This window comes from Pteropus medius, unplaced genomic scaffold (assembly GCF_902729225.1).
Source record: "Pteropus medius unplaced genomic scaffold, Ma_sr-lr_union100, whole genome shotgun sequence".
NCBI classification, from domain to species: Eukaryota; Metazoa; Chordata; class Mammalia; order Chiroptera; family Pteropodidae; genus Pteropus; species Pteropus medius.
The window spans coordinates 232762-253286 of NW_024342470.1; the positions used below are offsets into that span (position 1 = coordinate 232762).

The 20525-nt window shown below is 34.6% G+C and overlaps 1 protein-coding gene and 1 pseudogene across 1 annotated transcript; both read left to right on the forward strand.

The window, feature by feature from the left end:
• The first annotated feature begins 7283 nt into the window (after positions 1–7283).
• LOC120603292 (uncharacterized) lies at positions 7284–7402 on the forward strand (annotated as a pseudogene).
• A 4767-nt stretch (positions 7403–12169) lies between these two features.
• On the forward strand, positions 12170–13213 carry OR10A5 (olfactory receptor family 10 subfamily A member 5). The gene has a single exon (XM_039863436.1). It carries the CDS (start codon positions 12194–12196, stop codon positions 13145–13147), a length of 954 nt encoding a protein of 317 aa, XP_039719370.1. The 5' UTR covers positions 12170–12193; the 3' UTR covers positions 13148–13213.
• Positions 13214–20525: the final 7312 nt, after the last annotated feature.

Sequence of the window (20525 nt, forward strand, 5' to 3'; positions counted from 1 at the left end):
TTTCCAACTTGTTTCCAACATGTTTCCCTAGCCCTGACCTCTCACTGAAATGTGAGTTCCATATTTCCAACTGTCACCAAGACATTTCTGCTTATGTGTCAAGACCTATGTCTGGCACCATGTTTCCAGACAATCTTATTCTCCAGATTTCCAAATCTTGAAAAAAATTTCTTGTTACTTATTCCTCTTTTTGACTGGCATTATTGACTTTTTTTTTTTTTCATTTAATTAGTGAATATTTACATACTGAATTCAACATATAACAATCAACAAGGTGCTGCTCAAAAGGAGTTCCTGGCTCTGTGAGACAGATAAGTATATAAACAGCTATAGAACAAAAAGACACTACCATGCAAAGTGTTATATTATGTTATTATTCTATAATTTGATAAATGCTATCATAGAATTGTTCAACTAGTCTCCTAAACCTATTCCTTCTTCCTTTGCAAAATTCCTCTTCCTCAGACCTTGGCTCAATTTCCGTTTTCATTGCCACTAGTATTACATGCCATTATATGACACTAGCCAGGCTTTTAGTTCTAAATTATTATTATAAGTGCCTCCTCACTATTCTCATTACTTCCATATCTACTTCCCAATCCTCCATTACACTCACAGCTAAGTGCTGGATTTATAGGAATGAGCAAAATAGAGTCCCTGTCTTCAGGGACATTACAGTCCAAAGGAGAACAGATATGTTAAACAAAGAACTGTGCAAATATATATGTACACAAATTTATATGATCACGATGAAGGAAAAGAACATAATGCTCTGAGAAAGAATAAAAGGAGGGAATCTTAATTTTCATTCAGATCAGAGAAGACCTCACTGAGGAAATGACATTTAAAGAGGTATCAGAAGAGTATATAAGAGTTAACTAGGTAAAAATAGAGAAGAATATACGAAGCAAAAAGATTAGTACATACAAAGATTCTAAGTCGGTTATTGCAGAAATGGTGTCGGTAGCAGAAATAGTAGTAATGTTGGACATCATATAGTCAACGGGAATGCCCCGACCCCTCCTTGATGGCAACCTTCAAGGCTCAGGTCAAATAGTATCTTGAGGGAGCTTCATCATATAAGACATTTGCCAAGGCTTGAAGTATTTTCTATACTTTATCTCATTTCCTTCTTACAACAGGTATTGGGCATTTTACACATGAGAAAATGAGACATAGAATCATTTTCTTCAGGTCATAAGGTTAGGAATCAGTGGAGGAAACAAGAACATTAGTTTTGTTTTGTCTCAATATCTCTTTTTTATTAAGAAGCCAGATACTTGCACATGATAAAAATTCAACCAAAGTCAAATCTCCTTCTGTCATCATATATTCGACCCACTTTACCCTGAGCTATCTCCCTCCCTCCCTCTCTATTTTTTGGGTGAACACACAACGCAGATACAGAGATGTAGTATTGAATTATACACTTGAAACCTATACAATTTTATTAACCAGTGTCACTCCAATAAATTTAATTTAAAAAAATTCAACCAGATTTCTTCTTCCTAGAGGTGGAGATAAATTCCCCTCCATTGCCTGTGATTTGGACCTTGTAACTTATTTCTAAGGACTAGAGCATATAAAGGGAATAGTAATGTCATATTAATATCATATACACAGTGATGTGGTGTGATGAGAAGGGCACTTCATCACTATGGTATTATTCCTCCATCTTAAAAAAAAAAGTCTAGTCATGAAACAAGAGACAGACAAACCCTAATTAATGGACATTCTACAAAATACCTGACGAGTTTACTCTTCAAAAGTGCCATGGTTGTTAAAAATAAGAGAACACTGAAAACACAAATTGGAGAAAAGAAGATATATAACGACTAAATACAATATGATATCCTGGGTTGAATCCCAGTACAGAAAACAGACATGTGGGGGAAACTGATCAAATTCAAATAAGGCCTGTAGATTAGTTAATAGTGTTGTACCAATGTTAATCTTTTAGTTTTGACAAATGAACCAAGTTTATGGAAGATGTTAAAATTAGGGAAGCCTGGATGGAATGTAAAAAGGAATTCTTACCATCTTTGTGACTTTTTTGTAAATCGAAAATAATTTCAAAATTAAAAATGTTCTAAGTCAAAACATTCAATCAGTATAAAATTATAAACAATGAAAAGTAGATTTCCTTCTCAATACTGACCTCCATTACCCATTTCCTTGATCAGAAGCTACTATTATTGATTTCTTATATATCCTTACAGAAACGTTCTAATAATAAATTTTATGTATATATTTGAAATTTTCTTTTTATAAAATAGATGCAGTTATGTTGTGTGATGTGAATGTAATGTTCTTCACTTTGATTTTTTAAATAAACTTTAAAATTGCTAAGCATCACAAGCCAGAGAGATCTAGTGCCAGGATTAAATTTACATGACTCTGACTTAAAACTTAATGCTTTATTCTACAGAGCCTTGAGTTTGATTCTCTTTTCTTGGACTTCATCTTGTTGGCATCTGAAATTCATTGTGGTCTCAAAGGACAATAGATTCAAGAGAGGTCAGGCCCCCATGGGAAAGGGAAGGAAAAGGAGCTAAGGTGAGCCCTTTAACTTGTCCCAGGACAAAAAAGGCACAGCTGGAAATAACTCTCCTAATCAGGACTGGGAGCATGGCCAACCCAAGTGGTATATTCACTCACACCTGAGAGAAGGCATCAGTGACCTGGTTTCAGGTCCAGCCATTAAAAATTCATCCAGAAAAGAGAATAAGACTTCCTTGGTTCCTCTTCTGGTTTTTCTGACAATAGAGATAGAGCTCTTCAAATACTCAAGGACATGCATGAAACATGGGTGTCAGGCAGAACTGAACAAAACAGATCTTCTGCTGGGTACAGGTAAGGCTCCTTACCAAGAGCCAGATCAGCCAAGGGTTCCTCTCCAGCTCCAGTTGCTCGACTCGATAAGGTTTGGCGAGGGTTTAGTGAGACACCTAATTCAATTCCTCTGTCCACACTGAAAGATCTCAACAGTTTCTCTCTTCCCTGGGCCTCAGTTTCCCTTTTCTATGTCATAAGATAAGTAAGATCTGAGATCACAAGAAGATTGAGATTACCAAGATTATTTTCCATTTCTGTTCTCTAAAGTTTTATGGATCAGGAATGTTCCAGGCCCTCCAGCCTCAACAGGATATATATTTCCTCTATCTTTTGACTTTCCTCTAATTAACTTAGGGAAGACTTGCCTCTGTGGAAGATTTATGAGGAAGAGCACATCAGAGTACACCGTTTCTTTAGGACAATTCTATGAAAGCAGAAGGCCTGGGAAAGTCAGTCAAATGATTGGCAAAGGGCTGTTCCTACAGAAGTTCTGGAGGAATTGGTAAGGAGCCTGTGAGCCAGCCTTGGGCCACAGGTTCTGTGATGTCTTTCACCCTCGAACCAGGGTGCCATCTCTTCTTCCCCAGTAGCTTCTAGAAGTTCTATGGGAAATCTCAACAGGCGCTTTCATTTCTCTTCCCTCTTCCTTCCTGATACTTCTCCACCAGCATCAAACACTACACTTTGTCCTGACACTGAGCTTGTAATGAAAGTAGAATTCCGACGGAAGGAAGAGCGGTCATTGAGGAAAGTAAGAACTCTAATGATGAATGGAAACTTTAGGAAGAATGAACTTTGTCAAATTCATGTGTTCATTCATCTAATCAGTCATCCCAAACACATATTTTTAGCTTATCTGGATGGACACTGGGTTTCCTTCTATAACGATAACTAAGGTAGTTCATACAGACTGAAATGTAAATAGGTAATTATATCAGATTAATTTAAATGTTTTTAAAGAATATAGGAAAATAGAGAAGATGATTGATCCTATCTGGAAGTATCACATGAGAGGCAGAGCTGAGTTTTGAGGATCAGAAGGAAGAAGGCAGCCAGGTGGAAGAGAGGGTGGATGTAGGCAGAGACATTATCACATACGAGGGCATAGAGACACAACAGGATTGAGTTGTTCAATAAATGGTAGAAGCTCAACACTGAGGCACAGGAGGGAGATATAGAGGGGGAAGACCAAAGATGACATTTAAGATATAGGTTATGTTCATTTTTTATGCCTTGTTAAAAACCTTAGTGTTGTTTTTATTCTTTCTGATTATGGTTTTACATGCAGGCTCTGGTGTTTACTCTTCATATAATTACAAAGTTTCTTAACTACCAAATTATCTGCCTTAAATTTCTGTTTATTCATCTCTAGTATGGGGACGATAGTGATGATATTTAAGTCAGAGTTGTGAAAAGAAAATGAGAATGAATGTAAAACACAATGCATAAATCTATTATATACTCAATAAATATTGCCGGCTTCATCATTATTATGATGATATTTTCACTTTTAATGTTTTTATTGCTATTATGTAACAAATGGAGCTCACCGTAGAAAATTTGGAAATCCGGGAAAATAAGAAAATAAATCGCCTCCTTTTCACGACCTGAAATAGATCCATTTTAAATTTTGCATTTACCCTTTCAGCCTTTTTATACAGGTATATATTTACAAAACTTGTAATTTATCATATATATGCAGTGTTGGGTTCTTATTTTTCATCTAATATTATATGGTGATTGTTAAACTACAGCATTAAATGTTCTTCAAAAATTATTTAAATGATTGCATGACATTTCCTTAAATGTATTCTTTATCATTGAATTATTCATTTATCTATTAATGATTGTTTTCAAGTTATCACTATAATCCTCAGCACTGAACAAAGTTACACATAAAATCATTGCTTCCATCTCTTTTACCAGAAGGAGTTCTTGTATCAAAATGTATGAACATTAAAAGACCCTCAGACAATTGTACCAAATTGATTTTCAGAGAAATTATATTAATTTACCAGCCTTAAATAAAGTAAGATATTGCTTAGTACACAGTCCCTTACTAGCACTGAATATTATTCAGTATTTCAAATTTGATGAAGAAATTAATTTCTATGTAGACAATTTTTTATTTTATGACTAGCAAAATAGAGTAATTTTCATATGCTTACTGACCATTGGCACCTTTTGGTAAAATAAGTCTTTGTGTATTCTATTTTTCTTTTGGGGAGATCATGTCTATAAAAGTTATTTTATATGGTTTATTCTATATCAGATAAATAAATACTTTTTATTATTTGTTGCCATTATCACAGATATCTTCCCTAGTCTGTCATTTGCCTTTTCCTTTTGTTTCTTGGTTATGTTTCTTGGATAATGTAGAAAATATAAACTGCAAAGGAGGAATTTAAAACACTTGGAATTGTACCACTAAGATATTAACAAAGGAATAGAGCTCACGACTTTCTATACATATAAATATAATACATATATAAATTTTCTTTTTAAAATAAATGTCTTATATTAAACATACTATTTTATAACCTACTTTATCAACATAGCAAAACTTTTTGAAAATTTTCTCATGCCATTTGATATTCTTATACTTCTAAATTACTTCATAGCATTTCATAGCATAGATATAACACAATTTATTTCACCAATCTGCTATTTTTATATACTTAGATTTTCCTTTATTTTTTGTTTTAATTACTTTGTTATAAAAAAAAAGTTGAGAGGAGCATTCTGATAAATAAAATCTGCACATAATCTAGAATTGAAGATATGGAATTGGTAGTTCAAAGAGTCTCTCTCTGATACATACTGTGAAATCTACTTATCATTTGGAACTACACTGTTTGAATGTTTATTTTCTTTCACTTTTACCCAAAATAAATATTATCATTTTTAAAGTTTTTAGAGAAAATTAATCTCCTTTTAAAAATTATATTTAATTACTGATGACTTTTAACTTTTTTCTCTTTTTTTCTGGCATTTGATTTATGATGCTGTAAATTAAATGGTTATAGATTTACCTAATTTTCTCTTGGGTAATCTATAACACTTTCTTGACATTTATCTTGTAAATATTATCTCCATTTGGAATGTGTCTTTTAATTTCTATGTCAGGCTTTTAATGTTCAAACTAATTGTTATGTGTTCAAATCATTGAATCTTTTCTGTTTTGGATTATGCTTTAGAATATATGCTAAGAAAAAACTTCAGAAAGCTAAAGTAAATATTAACCTATACTTTCTTCAAATTCAACTAGAGCTTTGTATTTACATTTAAATTGTTATCCAGATTGCATATATTAGGTCGTATTGTTTAAGGTGAAAATGTAACATTTATTTCCCCTCAAATTACCCCAGAGCTGTTTATTAAATTCCTCTTACGTATGCACTGCTCCTGAGATTCATTGTGTTTCAATTATTTGCCTAAAGCCCAATTCTTCCAAGCATGTACAAATAGACATAATAAAATGTTTTCATATTATGAGAGAATATAATAAAACATTATGAGATAAGATAAAATGTTTTAATATCTGATGGTATAAATACTTCTTGCTCCACTCTTCTTGTTTCTGAAGTTACATCAGATTTACTTATTGATTTGTTAGTAATTGATATCTTTATAATAATACCTTTATCTTTATAAAGATAATATGGCAGTCAATTTGTCAAAGACATTATATAACATTATATAAGTATTCTACAGTCCATAAGAATGTGTCTATTTTTAACATACTTATTCTAAAGTATGTTGTATTATTGATAAAGCAAAACTTTTTCCCTTACTAGCTTTTTTCCCATGAATATTGGAAAACTAGTTATTTGATATATCTATTCTATAACTGGCCAACTCATGAACTTTTTAGTATTAATAACTTTTCATCTACTTGAAATGATGTTATCTTTTTCTTACCAATGTTTATGCCTTATTTATTTTCCTAGTCTTATTGCAATGGTCAAAATCTCCAAAACTTATTGTGAAACTCAACCAGGAGTTTCTAGATGGGCTTCAGGAGATCCTAGAATTCTTCCAAATTACATGCAATATTATGGATATTTTTTGGAGATTCCATATTTTTGTGAGATTCTCAAAAGTTTGTATAACTCCCCAAATTTAATACCCCTGCTCTAATTTTTTACACATAGATATAGTATTGGCTATTATTTAACATACATATTCAGGTTGTATTGAGAAAGTAGTCTTCTATTTCTGATTGACTAAAACTTTGACATTTTTAAAAATCAGAAATAAATATTAAATTGCATAAAATATATTTTCAGGATCTACTGAGATTAACATTTTAAAAATTGAATTATTAGTAGAGTGTACCATATTAACTGTGTGCCATATCTGCATTGTTGAAATAAATTCTACTTTTGCATAATGCATTAATGAGATATGGTTTTGGATTTATTATACTAGAATTAAATTTTATTTTGGTCTACAGCCATGCTGCCCTAAACAAGCCCAATCCTGTCTGATCTCAGAAGCTAAGCAGGGTCAGGCCTGGTTAGTACTTGGATGGGAGATCACCTAGGAAGACCAGGTGCTATAGGCATAAAACATAAGGGATTGTAAGCTGACAAGGTCCTTGCAATCTGTGAGGTCAACCAAGGGTTGCCCCGCTTTAAAATAAATAAATAAATAAATAAATAAATTTTATTTAGACTTTTTGCATCTATACTCTCAAGTGAGGTTATTCCATTGAGATTTTTACATGTGCTACATTTTCAAATTCTGAAAAAACTATGTTATTGTCATAATTAAATATTATAAATAATTTCATTAACATTTTTTAAAATTAATATTTGCATGATGTATTTGTTCTAATTTTACTTTCAAACTACCTATGTAATTATGTTTGCTGTGAGTTTCTTATAAACAACATATAGTTGGGTCATATTTTTTAACCCATTTTGCCAATCTCTGTCCTTTAATTATGCATTTAGAACATTTGTATTTAATGTAATTATAGATATGTTAGAGTAGAGCTTAAGTGTCATTTTATTTTTTCTGTTTTCTCTTTCATTTCTCTGCTTTCTTTTTCTTTCTTTTCTTTAAGTTACTTGAACATTTTTATTATTCCATTTCGATTTATCTGTAGTGTTTTTGAATATATCTCTGTGTATAATTTTTTAGTGACTACTGTAGGTATTATTACATTATATATACATAACTTATCTCGGTCTACCAATGTGGTCATTTTACCAGTTTAAGTACATTATAGAAAACTTACCTTTATATTCCTTTGCCTCCCCTGTTTATAATTCTCTTGAATATTTCTTCTACATTCGTTTAGAACCATATTAGACAGTGTTATAAATTTGCTTCAATTACTAATCATAACTTAGAAAACTTAAAAGGGGAACAAAAGTCAATTTTTATCTGCTCATATTTTTGGTTACTATTTTACCAGGACATTTTGAGTACGAATTATTATGAGACTCTGAAGTTTCTTCAGGCCTTCTGTTTTAGCTGGCTTTCTTTAACATTGCCTGTGCACAGGAAGGAGATAGGAGCATCACCTCATTACTGCCAGGTGGTGGGCTTCATTATTACTTTGCAGGGAGGAAAGTCCTGGCTCCCTACTAGGTCTTCTCTAATACCACCCCAGCAGATGGGTTGGAGAACTTATTACAGTTGCTGATGGTAGAAGTCTAAGTTTCCCACTCAGACTTTGCTGCTGTGAGTTGGGGTCAGGCCACAGTTTTTTATTTAGTGTTTAGCTGGAGGTAGATGAGTTATTGTCTAGAAGTCTTTCAAGCCTGGCTCTTTCTGGGACCTTTGGCTGATGAGAGTAGGCTTTTTCTTCAAGATTTTTTTTTCTGTGCCTCTTGGCATTTGAATGTTGCTCGCATCTTTAGCTCCAAGTCTGGGATATATGAGGCAAAAAGAAAACCCAGCAAACTAATCACCACAATCTTGGATTCTAAGGTACCTAACTGGTCTACCTTCTCCCCTCCATCTTTCAGAATCTTACATTTTTTTCATATACAATGTCTAGAGTTTTTAGTTATACTTAGTGGGAAGAATAAGGAAAAATACATCTATTCCATCTTCCTAGAAACAGAAGTTCTCTGATTTAATTTTTCCTTTGTAGTTGGGCTAGAGTTTTTAAAATGTTTTGTTTTGCTTTCATTATTTTCTAGGCTGGTTACCAAATAGAATTCTTCTCTATCCTCAAAATGAAAAAAAAATCTTTCATTAATATAAAGAGAAATGTTTGTGTGAATTATTTTTAAAAATTTATTTTGTATTTAGAGATTCTTTCAATTCAAAAAGTCATGTCTTCCTTTAGCTCAGAGATGTTTATTCTTTCCTTGGTACTTCTTTAAATATTGTTTTTCTTCCCTCCCTTTTGTTATGTCATTCTGGAATTGCTATTTATTTTATTTTATTTCCTATATTTTACTTCACTTTCTCCTCGTTATTTTTATCTTTTCATAATTTTTCTCAGTAATTTGAGGATAATTTCTCAATTTGTATTCTAATCCACTAATTCAGTTTTCTTAAGTTGCTAGCAATGTGTTCCACAGCTTTTACTACAGTAATGATGACCCCCGCCACTACCTCAGGTGGCCTTTTCTGACCAAAGACTGTAATTTTCATGACTACTTATTTAGTATTCAATATCATATAGGGCTTTGCTGAGAGTTCATATTGAAAATAATTCATTGTCTTTTTAGTTTCTTCCAGCCTCTTTTTTTGAGAAGGGCAGTAACTGTTCCGATGTTCTTATATTCATCCCGTTAATCTAAACTATTGTATCTTTATATCTTCCAAGACTTTTTCTGTTTGCTTATTCTGAAAGACAAGTTTGGCTTGTCTTGTAATGATAGTGGAGACTTTCTAATTGAGAATCTCTGTTTGCTGCATCATTGATCCTTTTTTAAAAAATTTGTACTTGTTTTTGTTTTATGGAAGTTGGGCTCAAGATTGTAGGTATGGCTTTATTCAATTTTTTGTGCTTTAGAGAAAACTTAGATCAGTCTGATCACTATTGTTTGGTAAGAATGATTTTATTTTCCTGCATAGATTTTTTGGAGTTTTACATATAACCTTGAAATTCAAATCATTCATCATGAGCTGACTAATATTAGCCTTTCTACTGCTTGAAAATGGATCGTAAGTGAAAAAAATACCAAAGAGTAAGTATACCATCTGGTCTTCTTGATCCTAGGTATTCAGCTTTGATTCTTCCCTGTTCCCATCCTATTCCATCCATTCTCACAACAATGTCAGAGTGATCTTTCTATATGGCATATATGACAAGGTCACTCCCCGGCTTCAAATATTCAGGTGTCTCTCTTTATAGAATGAAGTTCAAATTCCTTCCCACAGAAGTCTTTTGTTATAACATACCCAAAACAATGACCATGTCCTTGTTTTTCTTTCACTTTGTGTCAATTCTGGTTTTTACTGCTCCTAATGTTTTTGTTTTTGTTTTTGTTTTTAAGTTAGTATTTTGTTTTTAAGTTAGTATTTTACTGCTCCTAATGTTTTTGTTTTTGTTTTTGTTTTTGTTTTTAAGTTAGTATTTTTCTTACAATAGTTCCCTAGCCATATCCAATTCTTTTATTTATTTATTCCAGCCTCTTGGCCATTTTCCAACTTCATCTCGTAATTTCTCCATTAGAATTTAATATTCTAGATTACCAAGATATCAAGAAAAGAAGAGCTTCTTGATTATCAGTTGCAAATTAGAAACAAATATCAGAAAATGGGGAACCAGTTGAGTCTTAAGAACTCCTGAATATTTTTTCCAGTTTTATTAAGATATAATTGACATATATCACTGTATAAGTTTAAGGTATACAGGATAGCGGTTTGACTTACATATATTGCAAAATGATTACCTCAATAAATTTAGTTAGCATTCATCATCTCGTACAGATACAACAGAAAGAAATATTAAAAAAATTGTTTGTCATGATAATTCTTAGGATTTATTCTTTATCTCCCAGTTATTTGAGCAATAATTGATGTACATCACTATAAATTTAAGGCATACAACATAATGGTTTGAGTTACATATATTGTGCAATGATTACCACAATATAGTTTGTTAACATCTATAATCTCATATCAATACAATAAAAAGAAAAAAATTTTTCTCTTTGTGATAAAAACTCTTAGGATCTACTCTTAACAACTTACCTGTATCTCACAGAGCATTATTAACTATAGTTACCATGTTCTACATTATATCTCTGGTACTTATTGGAAACTGGAAATTTATACTTTTGACCACTTTTCCCCTACCACCACCCTCCATCTCTGGTAACCACAAATCTAATCTCTTTTTCTATGAGTTTGCTTTGTTTTTTTTTTTGTTTTTTGTTTTTGTTTGTTTTTCTGTTTTGTTTGTTTGTTTGTTTTATAGATTATACAGTATTTCTCTTTTTCTGTCTGATTTATGTCACGTAGCATAATGCCCTCAAGGTCCATCCGTGTTGTTGCAAATGGAAGGATTTCTTTGTTTTCTGTGGCTGAATAATATTCCATTTGTACATGTATCACAACTTTTTTAGCTATTCATATGTCAGTGGACACTTAGGTTGTTTCTACCTCCTGGACAGGCTGATGTTAATAATGTTGATTCTCTCAGTTCTTCTTCCCTCTATCTTCATTGTGATTTTTCAGAAATTCCAATTCTAATTCTCTTAAGTATTAATTAGTTAGTCCTCAGGTCAAGGCAGACCAGTCTAATGAAGCACAGTTCAGTAGAACTCAGGGGATTTTGGAATCCAACAGATGTGGTTTGGATTCCAGATCTGCCACTTTAACTGCTGTTTCTTAACTTCTCTGGGTTCAGTTGCTTTACATATTAAATGTGCATGTAAGAGGACAAAATATGTGCATATGTGAACTATCCTTAATGCTAGCCCTGCCAGGCAAGAAAGATTTATGATTATAAATATATTTCTAAGGTTTGCTAAATTCACATGCATATGTGCTCTTTAATGAAATCATGAACACAAGGCTTGCTTTTCAAAAGTTTAGGTGTTTTCAGGAATATCACTGTCTCCCAATGTGGGTTCTTTGGTGATCCCTTCAGAGACACATGGTTCTGCATTGGCATGACCTTTCAGTATATGTTAATGTGCATATAGGGAAATATCATCTCCTCCAAAAACTCACCCAGGCCCATCTCAGAGCATAAGCCCTAGCCATACTTCTTTGTGTCTTTATTCTTAGACACCACAAGGCCCTTTCTCTTCCACCTGAGATCCTGACCCTGCCTCTTTCTCTGAGACTAAGAAGGAATCTGAATAACAAATCTAGAATCTGACTCTTCCAATCAAGACTTTCTCTCCATGACCACAGCTGGAGATTTATTCCTATATCTATGGCTGGAGGAAACTGGACAAGAGTAAGTGAGTTTATCCTTGTGAGCTTCTCTTCCCTACCTACTGAAATACAGTTGTTACTCTTCCTGATATTTCTAATCATCTACCTGGTCACCCTGATGGGGAACAGCCTCATCATTTTGGTTACCTTGGCTGACCCCATTCTGCACAGTCCCATGTACTTCTTCCTCAGGAACTTGTCTTTCTTGGAGATTGGCTTCAACCTAGTCATTGTGCCTAAAATGCTGGGGACCCTGCTTTCCCAGGACACAACCATCTCCTTCCCTGGCTGTGTCACACAGATGTATTTCTTATTCTTTTTTGGGGTTGCTGAATGCTTCCTCCTGGCCACCATGGCATACGACCGCTATGTAGCCATCTGCAGTCCCTTGCACTACCCTGTCATCATGAACCAAAGGACATGTGCCAAACTGGCTGTTGCCTCCTGGTTTCCAGGCTTTCCCGTAGCTACTGTGCAGACCACGTGGCTCTTCAGCTTTCCATTCTGTGACACCAACAAGGTGAACCATTTCTTCTGTGACAGCCCACCTGTGCTGAGGCTGGTCTGTGCAGACACAACACTGTTTGAGATCTATGCGATCATTGGGACCATTCTGGTCGTCATGATACCCTGCTTGCTGATCCTGTGTTCCTATTCTCACATTGCTGCTGCCATTCTTAGGATTCCATCAGCTAAAGGGAAGCAAAAAGCCTTCTCTACCTGCTCATCTCACCTCCTTGTTGTCTCCCTTTTCTATGTATCTTTAAGCCTCACCTACTTCCGGCCTAAGTCCAACTACTCTCCTGAGAACAAGAAGCTGCTATCATTGTCTTACACTGTTGTGACTCCCATGTTAAACCCCATCATCTACAGCCTGAGAAATATTGAGGTGAAGAATGCCCTCAGTCGGATTTTCTGCAAGACCATAGGCCTTAGAAACTGTATCCCATAGACATTAAGAGATAAGATTAAAGTTTATTGACTAGGGAACAATCTAATTTATATTTGGGATTCTTCTCTGCCTTGCTTCATATCTCCATTGGGATGAAACCCAACTGCTGAAATGACTACTGGAACTCAGTAGACAGAAAACAGTGTAGAGGTAGTTTAGACCTATCAAAGTAAGTCCAGATATTTACATTCCCGTGTCCACATTGTAATCAGTATGAAAAACCATTCAAAAATCCTCTTGTCACTTTCTCTGTCTTTGAGAAAATCTGTTAATCAGATAGAACCCTATGTTTCCTCCCAAAGCATAACTATCCTCCATTTCAGTTCTCCTGCCCTTTAGGTAGTGTTAGTTCTTTAAAGCTCACTGATATGTAGTATAGATATAGGAAAGTGGATCAATAAACCTCATACATATATCTTTATAAGCCCAATAATCATTTGCTTCGTCACTCTGTTTTTCACAAAATGAATGACTTTAGCTTCCATGAGATCTTTCTCTATGTCATATTTAATTTTTATGCTTGTTGAAGTGATATAATAAATTTCACTCATGATGCTACTTTCATCAAAGCTAATTCCAATATAACTATTCTTTAACCACAAAAAATATTCTCATTCTTTTTATAACTTCACAGTACTTTATTTTGTAGATTAATATAGTTTATTTGAATCTTTAATGATTACAAATCATACTAAAAGAATAGCTTTGTGAATATGCCTTTTTATATTTCAGCCAGTATATCTGACAGATGATGGAAATCTAGAAATTGGATTTCTTGGGAAAAAGGAAAACACACATTTAATGTTGATACATATTGTCATATTTCCCTCCATAGTGATTGTACCATTTTGCACTTGCACCAGCTTATTTCCCCATATCCCTGTCAATAACATTTGTCATCACACATTTGGAATTTTGCTTATATAATAGTTAAAAAAACTGAATTAAATTTTAATGGTAATGAAATAAATTTCAAAGAATATAGCAGAAATAGGTGAGTAAATCAGAGAAAAGGGATGCATTTCATTCAGACTTCTGAGTTCATAATTTAGATGATTAGTAGTTGGCGATGTCTTGGTATCCTATTTTCTCCAATTGAAAGGTTCGTTTTCCTTTATTTTAGCCAATTCCATCTCATCTTTCAAGGTCCCCCTGTGATCTCTCAAGCAGCATAAATTATTCTCTCCTATGTGCATCTATTCCAAGTTTATCAGTAGATAACTTAAAATGTGTACATACTATGCTTTATTTTTACATGTTTATCTTCCAAAGTATCTATAAAACTTTGAAAATGAGAGCTGCACAGTGTTTCTGTTTCAATATAACACAGGCATTCCTAAGAATCGTGTGTTATGCAAAACTCTGCACTAAAAATACTCAGGGGAAATAGGGTTAAGACAGACCACTCAAAATATACACAAATGTGAAGCCAGAGAGTTAGCAGAAACAATACTTGGTACCTGGAGAGACAACATAGACTGCCCAGGCATGTAGCTCAGTGAGGCTGGAGGTTGCCACAGTAGATGTTTAACATGCACAGAATGAAAGTGACAGTAATACTTTACTTGAAACAAGGGTATATGGTGCTGCGACAATGCAGATGGCTGTGATATTCTGAACCAGTGGCTCAGCCCCCTAGATGGTCATGGGAGTCACTGCCACTTTCCAGGAGCCAAAAACTGCACAAAGCAAGAGGTGCCTCTCTCTGGGATAGAGCCTCAGGTACAGACACAATTTCAACACTTTCTTAAAAACAGTTATGAAGGCTTCTGGCCAAGGCCTAAGGACATTTACTTCAGTGTTGTAGGTTATCACTTTAGTCTATCTAGTCTGGTTTGCTTTACCAAATAAAAACTTTCATATTACAAAAAAAAATCATTCTCCAGTTTCTCAGCAGTATATGAAAAATGAATAAATGTATAAGTAATCCCTGAGAAATGGTGACTTGAAGGAGAGTGGTATCAGTAGAAAGTGATTCTAAATAATTGGTGGAGCAAGAGTTGATATGACTTGATGATGGATTGCATGTGGGCAAAAACAATGATGAAGAAAGGTGGGTTGATTCTAGAACAAGACCAATTTCTGGTAGAGGATTAGTGTTCTGAAAGTCTGGAGGAGATCCATAAAAGAGATATGAAAGTGATAATATCCCAAAAAAGTAAAGCCGAAAGCTTTTTCCTTCATATCCTTGTTTTGAATCCCCTTTTACCTGTTAGGAACATCTACTCCAAATCTTCAATAACTGATCATGCCTTGGGACCAAAAACTTTTATTATAGGCCACATTCTCCCAGAATCAGATATGGAGCTCAGGATTCAAGTGCAAATGAGTTATTAGAAAGAAACCATTAAACGAGTGGGGAAAGTAGAGTAGGAATGAAGAAGAAACTAAGTAAAAAATGTAATTTCTGGGGAAATCCCAGATACCACCTGAGCCAGCAAGGAACTACAGAGCATAAACAAAGCCCAGAGTTTGTCCTGCTTCAGGTCATAGGAAATAGGTTTTTATACTCCGAAATCAGTCATCCATTAGCTATAGTGAACCATGGGGTAGGGAAGGGGGAGGTTTAATATTCCCAGGCACCTCTGTCTCTGGAAGGGTCTCTACTGCCCAGGAGCATTCTTCTGAAGGTCAGAACATTAAAAAATGACCATTAAAGATCACCAAAACCCTAAATCTAGAATTCAACTCAGCGTATGATGTTTTTTCCAAGTTCAACATCTACCAACAGTGTGAGTTGCTGTTACATCTACTTTTTTCCAGATGTGTACAGTAGTTCCCCCTAATCTTTGGTTTTGCTTTCCATGCTTTCACTTACCTGTTGTCCACTGCACTCAGAAAATATTAAATAGAAAATTCCAAATATCAATAATTCATAAGTTTTAATTGCACACCATTCTGAGTGATGTGGTAAAATCTTATGCCATTCCATCTGGGATGTGAATTATCTCTTCGTCCAGTGTATCTATGTTGTATGGGCTACACACCCATAGTTACTTAGTAGCCCTGTTGGTTATCAGGTTGACTGTTGTGGTATCACAGTGCTTGTGTTCAAGTAACCATTATTTTACTTAGTAATGGTTCCAAAGTGTAAGAATAGTGGTGCTGGAAATTCAAGTATGCCAAAGAAAAACCATAAACTGCATGTATGTATGTATGTATGTATAGGAAAAAACAATATATATAGTGTTTAGTACTATTGGAAATGTCAGGCATCCACTGGGAGTCTTGGAACATATCTCCCATGGATAAGAGGGGACTACTATAATTTAAACACACAAATATTCAAGTTTATATCCCAAGAATATGCATTAACTATCAGAAACTATATAGTCAAACACATAAGTATGAAATAAATATTACCTCATTTAAGTCTTCATTTTCAAGCTATCTTTTATTTTTCACAATAGATTCAGAACTGTCTATCATTATATAGAGCAGTGACAGTGTTTTTTTCTTCATCTCCCACTTTTCAGGGCATCCCTTTGGGATTACTGAGACTAAAAAAATAGCTCATAGTGATTGATTTACCTCTTAAAATCTTTTTGCTAAACAATCCAAAAACATGGCTAAAACTTTGGGGTTGCTATGCACAATTAATTCATTAAATTATTATTCAAGTCTCTCATACTCATAGTTATGTCCACGGAAATGGAAAATAGTGGTGCTGTTTCTGCAGCTACATCAATTCCTTCTAGTTACATATTATCACGGTTGCAATTTTACATTTTTATATGGTTCTTTGATGTTTGTCTTCCCCTTTATATTCTATGTTCCACAAGGCCAGGAATAATGTCTGTTAAATTTGCTACTGAAATCCCAGTGCCTGGTTTATGTTAGGCATTCACTAAATATTTGTTGAACGACTAAAGAAACATCCAAAGTGGATCTTATGTATTTGTTCATTGGCCAATTGTCCTCTTCCAAATGCTAGTAAGCAGGACTTGGAAAGAAGGAGAGAATAAGAGGAAGGACGGGAGAGAGAAGTCATGTAGATGTTTCTGCTCTTCCATTATCTTTGGCTGTAATCCCAAATACAGGTGGGTGCCAACAGGGATTTAGATTATGTACTAAACAAAGAAATGGGTTATCAAGGGGGACAATATATAGCTATTCTTTTTTTTATCCACTGAGTCACCTCCCTATTACCACTTTTGTTGTAAATGTGGAGGCCTTCCCTAGAGCAAAGTGCAAGACGAATATGCCATTTTAATCAATCAAAATGAAAAATCTCAAAATGGAAATCAAAATAGAAAGTTGTGTAGGTGGAAGATGTGCCAGGAGATCAGTATTTTAAATACATCTTGGCCAAAAATTCAAGCACATATGTGCAGGCACCATGCTAGATAAGAAGCAAACAATAATGAACAAGTTAGATACAGTGACCGCTTTCAGTTAGAAATATCCAATCAAATAACTGTTTTGCTAAAGATGGTCACACATATGGTGATGGACATAAATTTGACTTTGGATGGTGAACACACAAAGCAATATACGTATGATGTATTATTGAATCGTACACTTGAAACCTGTATAATTTTATGAACCATTGTCACCTCCAATAAATTTAATTTTAAAAATGGTTCTAAAATTCATAGACCTATTTTACAGAGCTTTAGGTAAGGAAAAAAATGGACAGAAAATATTAGCCATTTTTAAATTATTTAATAAAATAATAAAATTATTTTAATAAATCTATTTTGGAAGAACTGTAAGAAATGTTCAGCTATGCATTAGAGTCTTTGGATGAAGCCGTAATCAAATGAAGGACATTTTATCTCAAAGCATGGTCTTCATTTTACTCCTTCAGCTATAATTCCTATTCTATAAGAATTTGGATTTCGATACTGTTAGACTTCTCTGCCATTATCTTAACTAGGAATTAATGGCCTCCCAAACCAACTGCTTACAGTTTTTATTAATACTCTCCACATAGCTTAGATAATAAAAATGAGTTTTCTTCCCTATGCCTGAAAACTTCTTATGAGTCCAGGTCAGAAATATTCCTGAAAACCAGCTCAATGAGAATGAAACGTGAGGGGAGATGTAAAAGAATACTGACATAAAGGAAATGAAATCACTATCTCTAATAGATCTCTGCACTGCCATGTTCATTGAATCATTATTCACAATAGCCAAGACATGGAAACAACCTAAATGTCCATTGACAGATGACTGGAAAAAGAAACTGTGAGATACATGTAGAAGCGCACACGCCACATCACACACACACACACACACACACACACACACACACACAGGATTATTTGTTAGCCATTAAAAAAAAGGAAATCCTGCCATTTGCTACAACATGGATGGACCTTGAAGACATTTCGTTAAGTGAAATAAATCAAACAGAAAAAGACAAATACTGTATAATCTCATATGTGGAATTAAAGAAAACAAACAAGAAACAGAGAAGAATGATGGTTGCCAGTGGCTAGGTAGGATGGGGGAAATGGGGAAATGTTGGTCAAAGGATATAAACTCAATTATAGGATGAATAGGTTCTGGGGATCTAATGTATAGCATGGTGACTATAGTTAACAATATTGTATTATATACTTGAAAGATACTAAAAGAATATCTCTTAATTGTTTTTGCCACAAAAAAAGGTAATTATTTGAGGTGCTAGACATGTTAACTAACCCTATCGTGATAATCATTTTGCATATATGCATGTATCAAATCATCACTTTGTGTACCTTAAACTTAAACAATGTTGTATGTCAATTATATCTCAATGAAGCTGGGAAAAAATAAAAATTAAATTAAAATAAAAAGAATTCTGGCATACTCCTCTAACCTCTTTTAGATAGAAACCTTGGAAGACAGACTATTGAGTTTTTTCCCTTTGCTCTGTAGCCTCAGAAGTGCAGGAAAATTTGTAGCTGCAGTACAGGTCTTCCTCCAATTATGGGTTTGCAGAATCTTTATGAATTTTTGCACTCCTGAGAACTCCTCCAACTTACACCTGTCAGAAAGTGAACCTGTGACATCACCTGAGAAAGAAGCAACATTGGGGGAATCACTTCCCTACAGTAAACAGTAGGGACCTAAATAGTCCTGAGACCTAGCCTGGAATCCTCTAGAGTGATTGACACAAACCCAGCCCAGAGCTTCTCTGGTATGACTAATGCTGCACAGTTCAGAGCATCTTCACAAGGACTGACCCAGCAACAGCCTAGGATTTCTCTGGGATGTCTGACACAGCACTGAGACAAAGCTTCTTCGAGAATGTGACAAGGCACAACCCCAGGATTCACCACCAATGTAGACCAAGACTAGCACAACCCAGAGTATCTATGGAATGACTGACACAGACATAGTCCAGGGCTTTTCTGACATGACTTGCACAGACACAGCCATAATTTAAGGATTCCCCTGGAGCCACTCATTCAGACATAGTCTTAGGCTGTTCTAAAGTGACTGTTGCAAACCAGGGCTTCTCTGAAATGTGAAACAGACAAGTCTCACTGACAGGAGGTAAGTAAAGGGTGAGAAGATAGGGCACAGGCTTAAATCTTTTGTAAGGGGGATACTGCCACACCACCAAATAAGTGTCTTCTTTGACACATTTTTGAGAGACAAGAAAGGAGATCAGAGGTGTCCAGTAAAAAACATGGAATTTTATAAGACTTGACAAATTATGGAACATGGGAAAGGGTAGAAAACAATGATAAAAATGTATTGTGCTTTAGAATGTTGGAAGTTTTTGCACAAATGTTATCTTATTTCACACCCACAACCACCCTGTCAGATGGGTAGGGCATTTATAATAAGCATCATTTTATAGTTGAGAAACCCATAACTCAGAAAACGTTATGTCAATAGCTCTATGTCTCACAGCTAAGAAACAAACAAACAAACAAACAAACAAAAAATTAATAACCCAAATTGTAACTCTCTGAATTTGTGACTCCAAAATTCTTGCCATTAAAACTATATGATCTCAAACTATCATATATGTGGTAGTTTCACAGAATTCTCTGAAGTATGTTATCCAATTCTTCCTTGTTGAAACAAAACATAGAATCTCCATAGTGTTATCCCTGAAAGGAGACACTGTGGATAGAGCTGTAGCTGGGCAGGCAACCTCAACTAAGTGTCTCCATAACTTCCCCTCCCCTCTAAGGGTTCTCTCTTCCCATGTCTGATGGCTGCAACCACAACCACACTTATCCAAGACTCTGTGCTTGCAAAACCAGCAGTAAAACAGCACCTGAATTACACTGCATCGATAACATCCTTACAACCATAACTGCACTCATACGATTACAGGAAGTCAGTTCTTCGAAGTCTTCCCAGCAACTTCCCCTCTACCATCCCCCACTTAGTAGGGGAAAGCAGATAGAAAAATAAAAACGGAAGAGAAAAG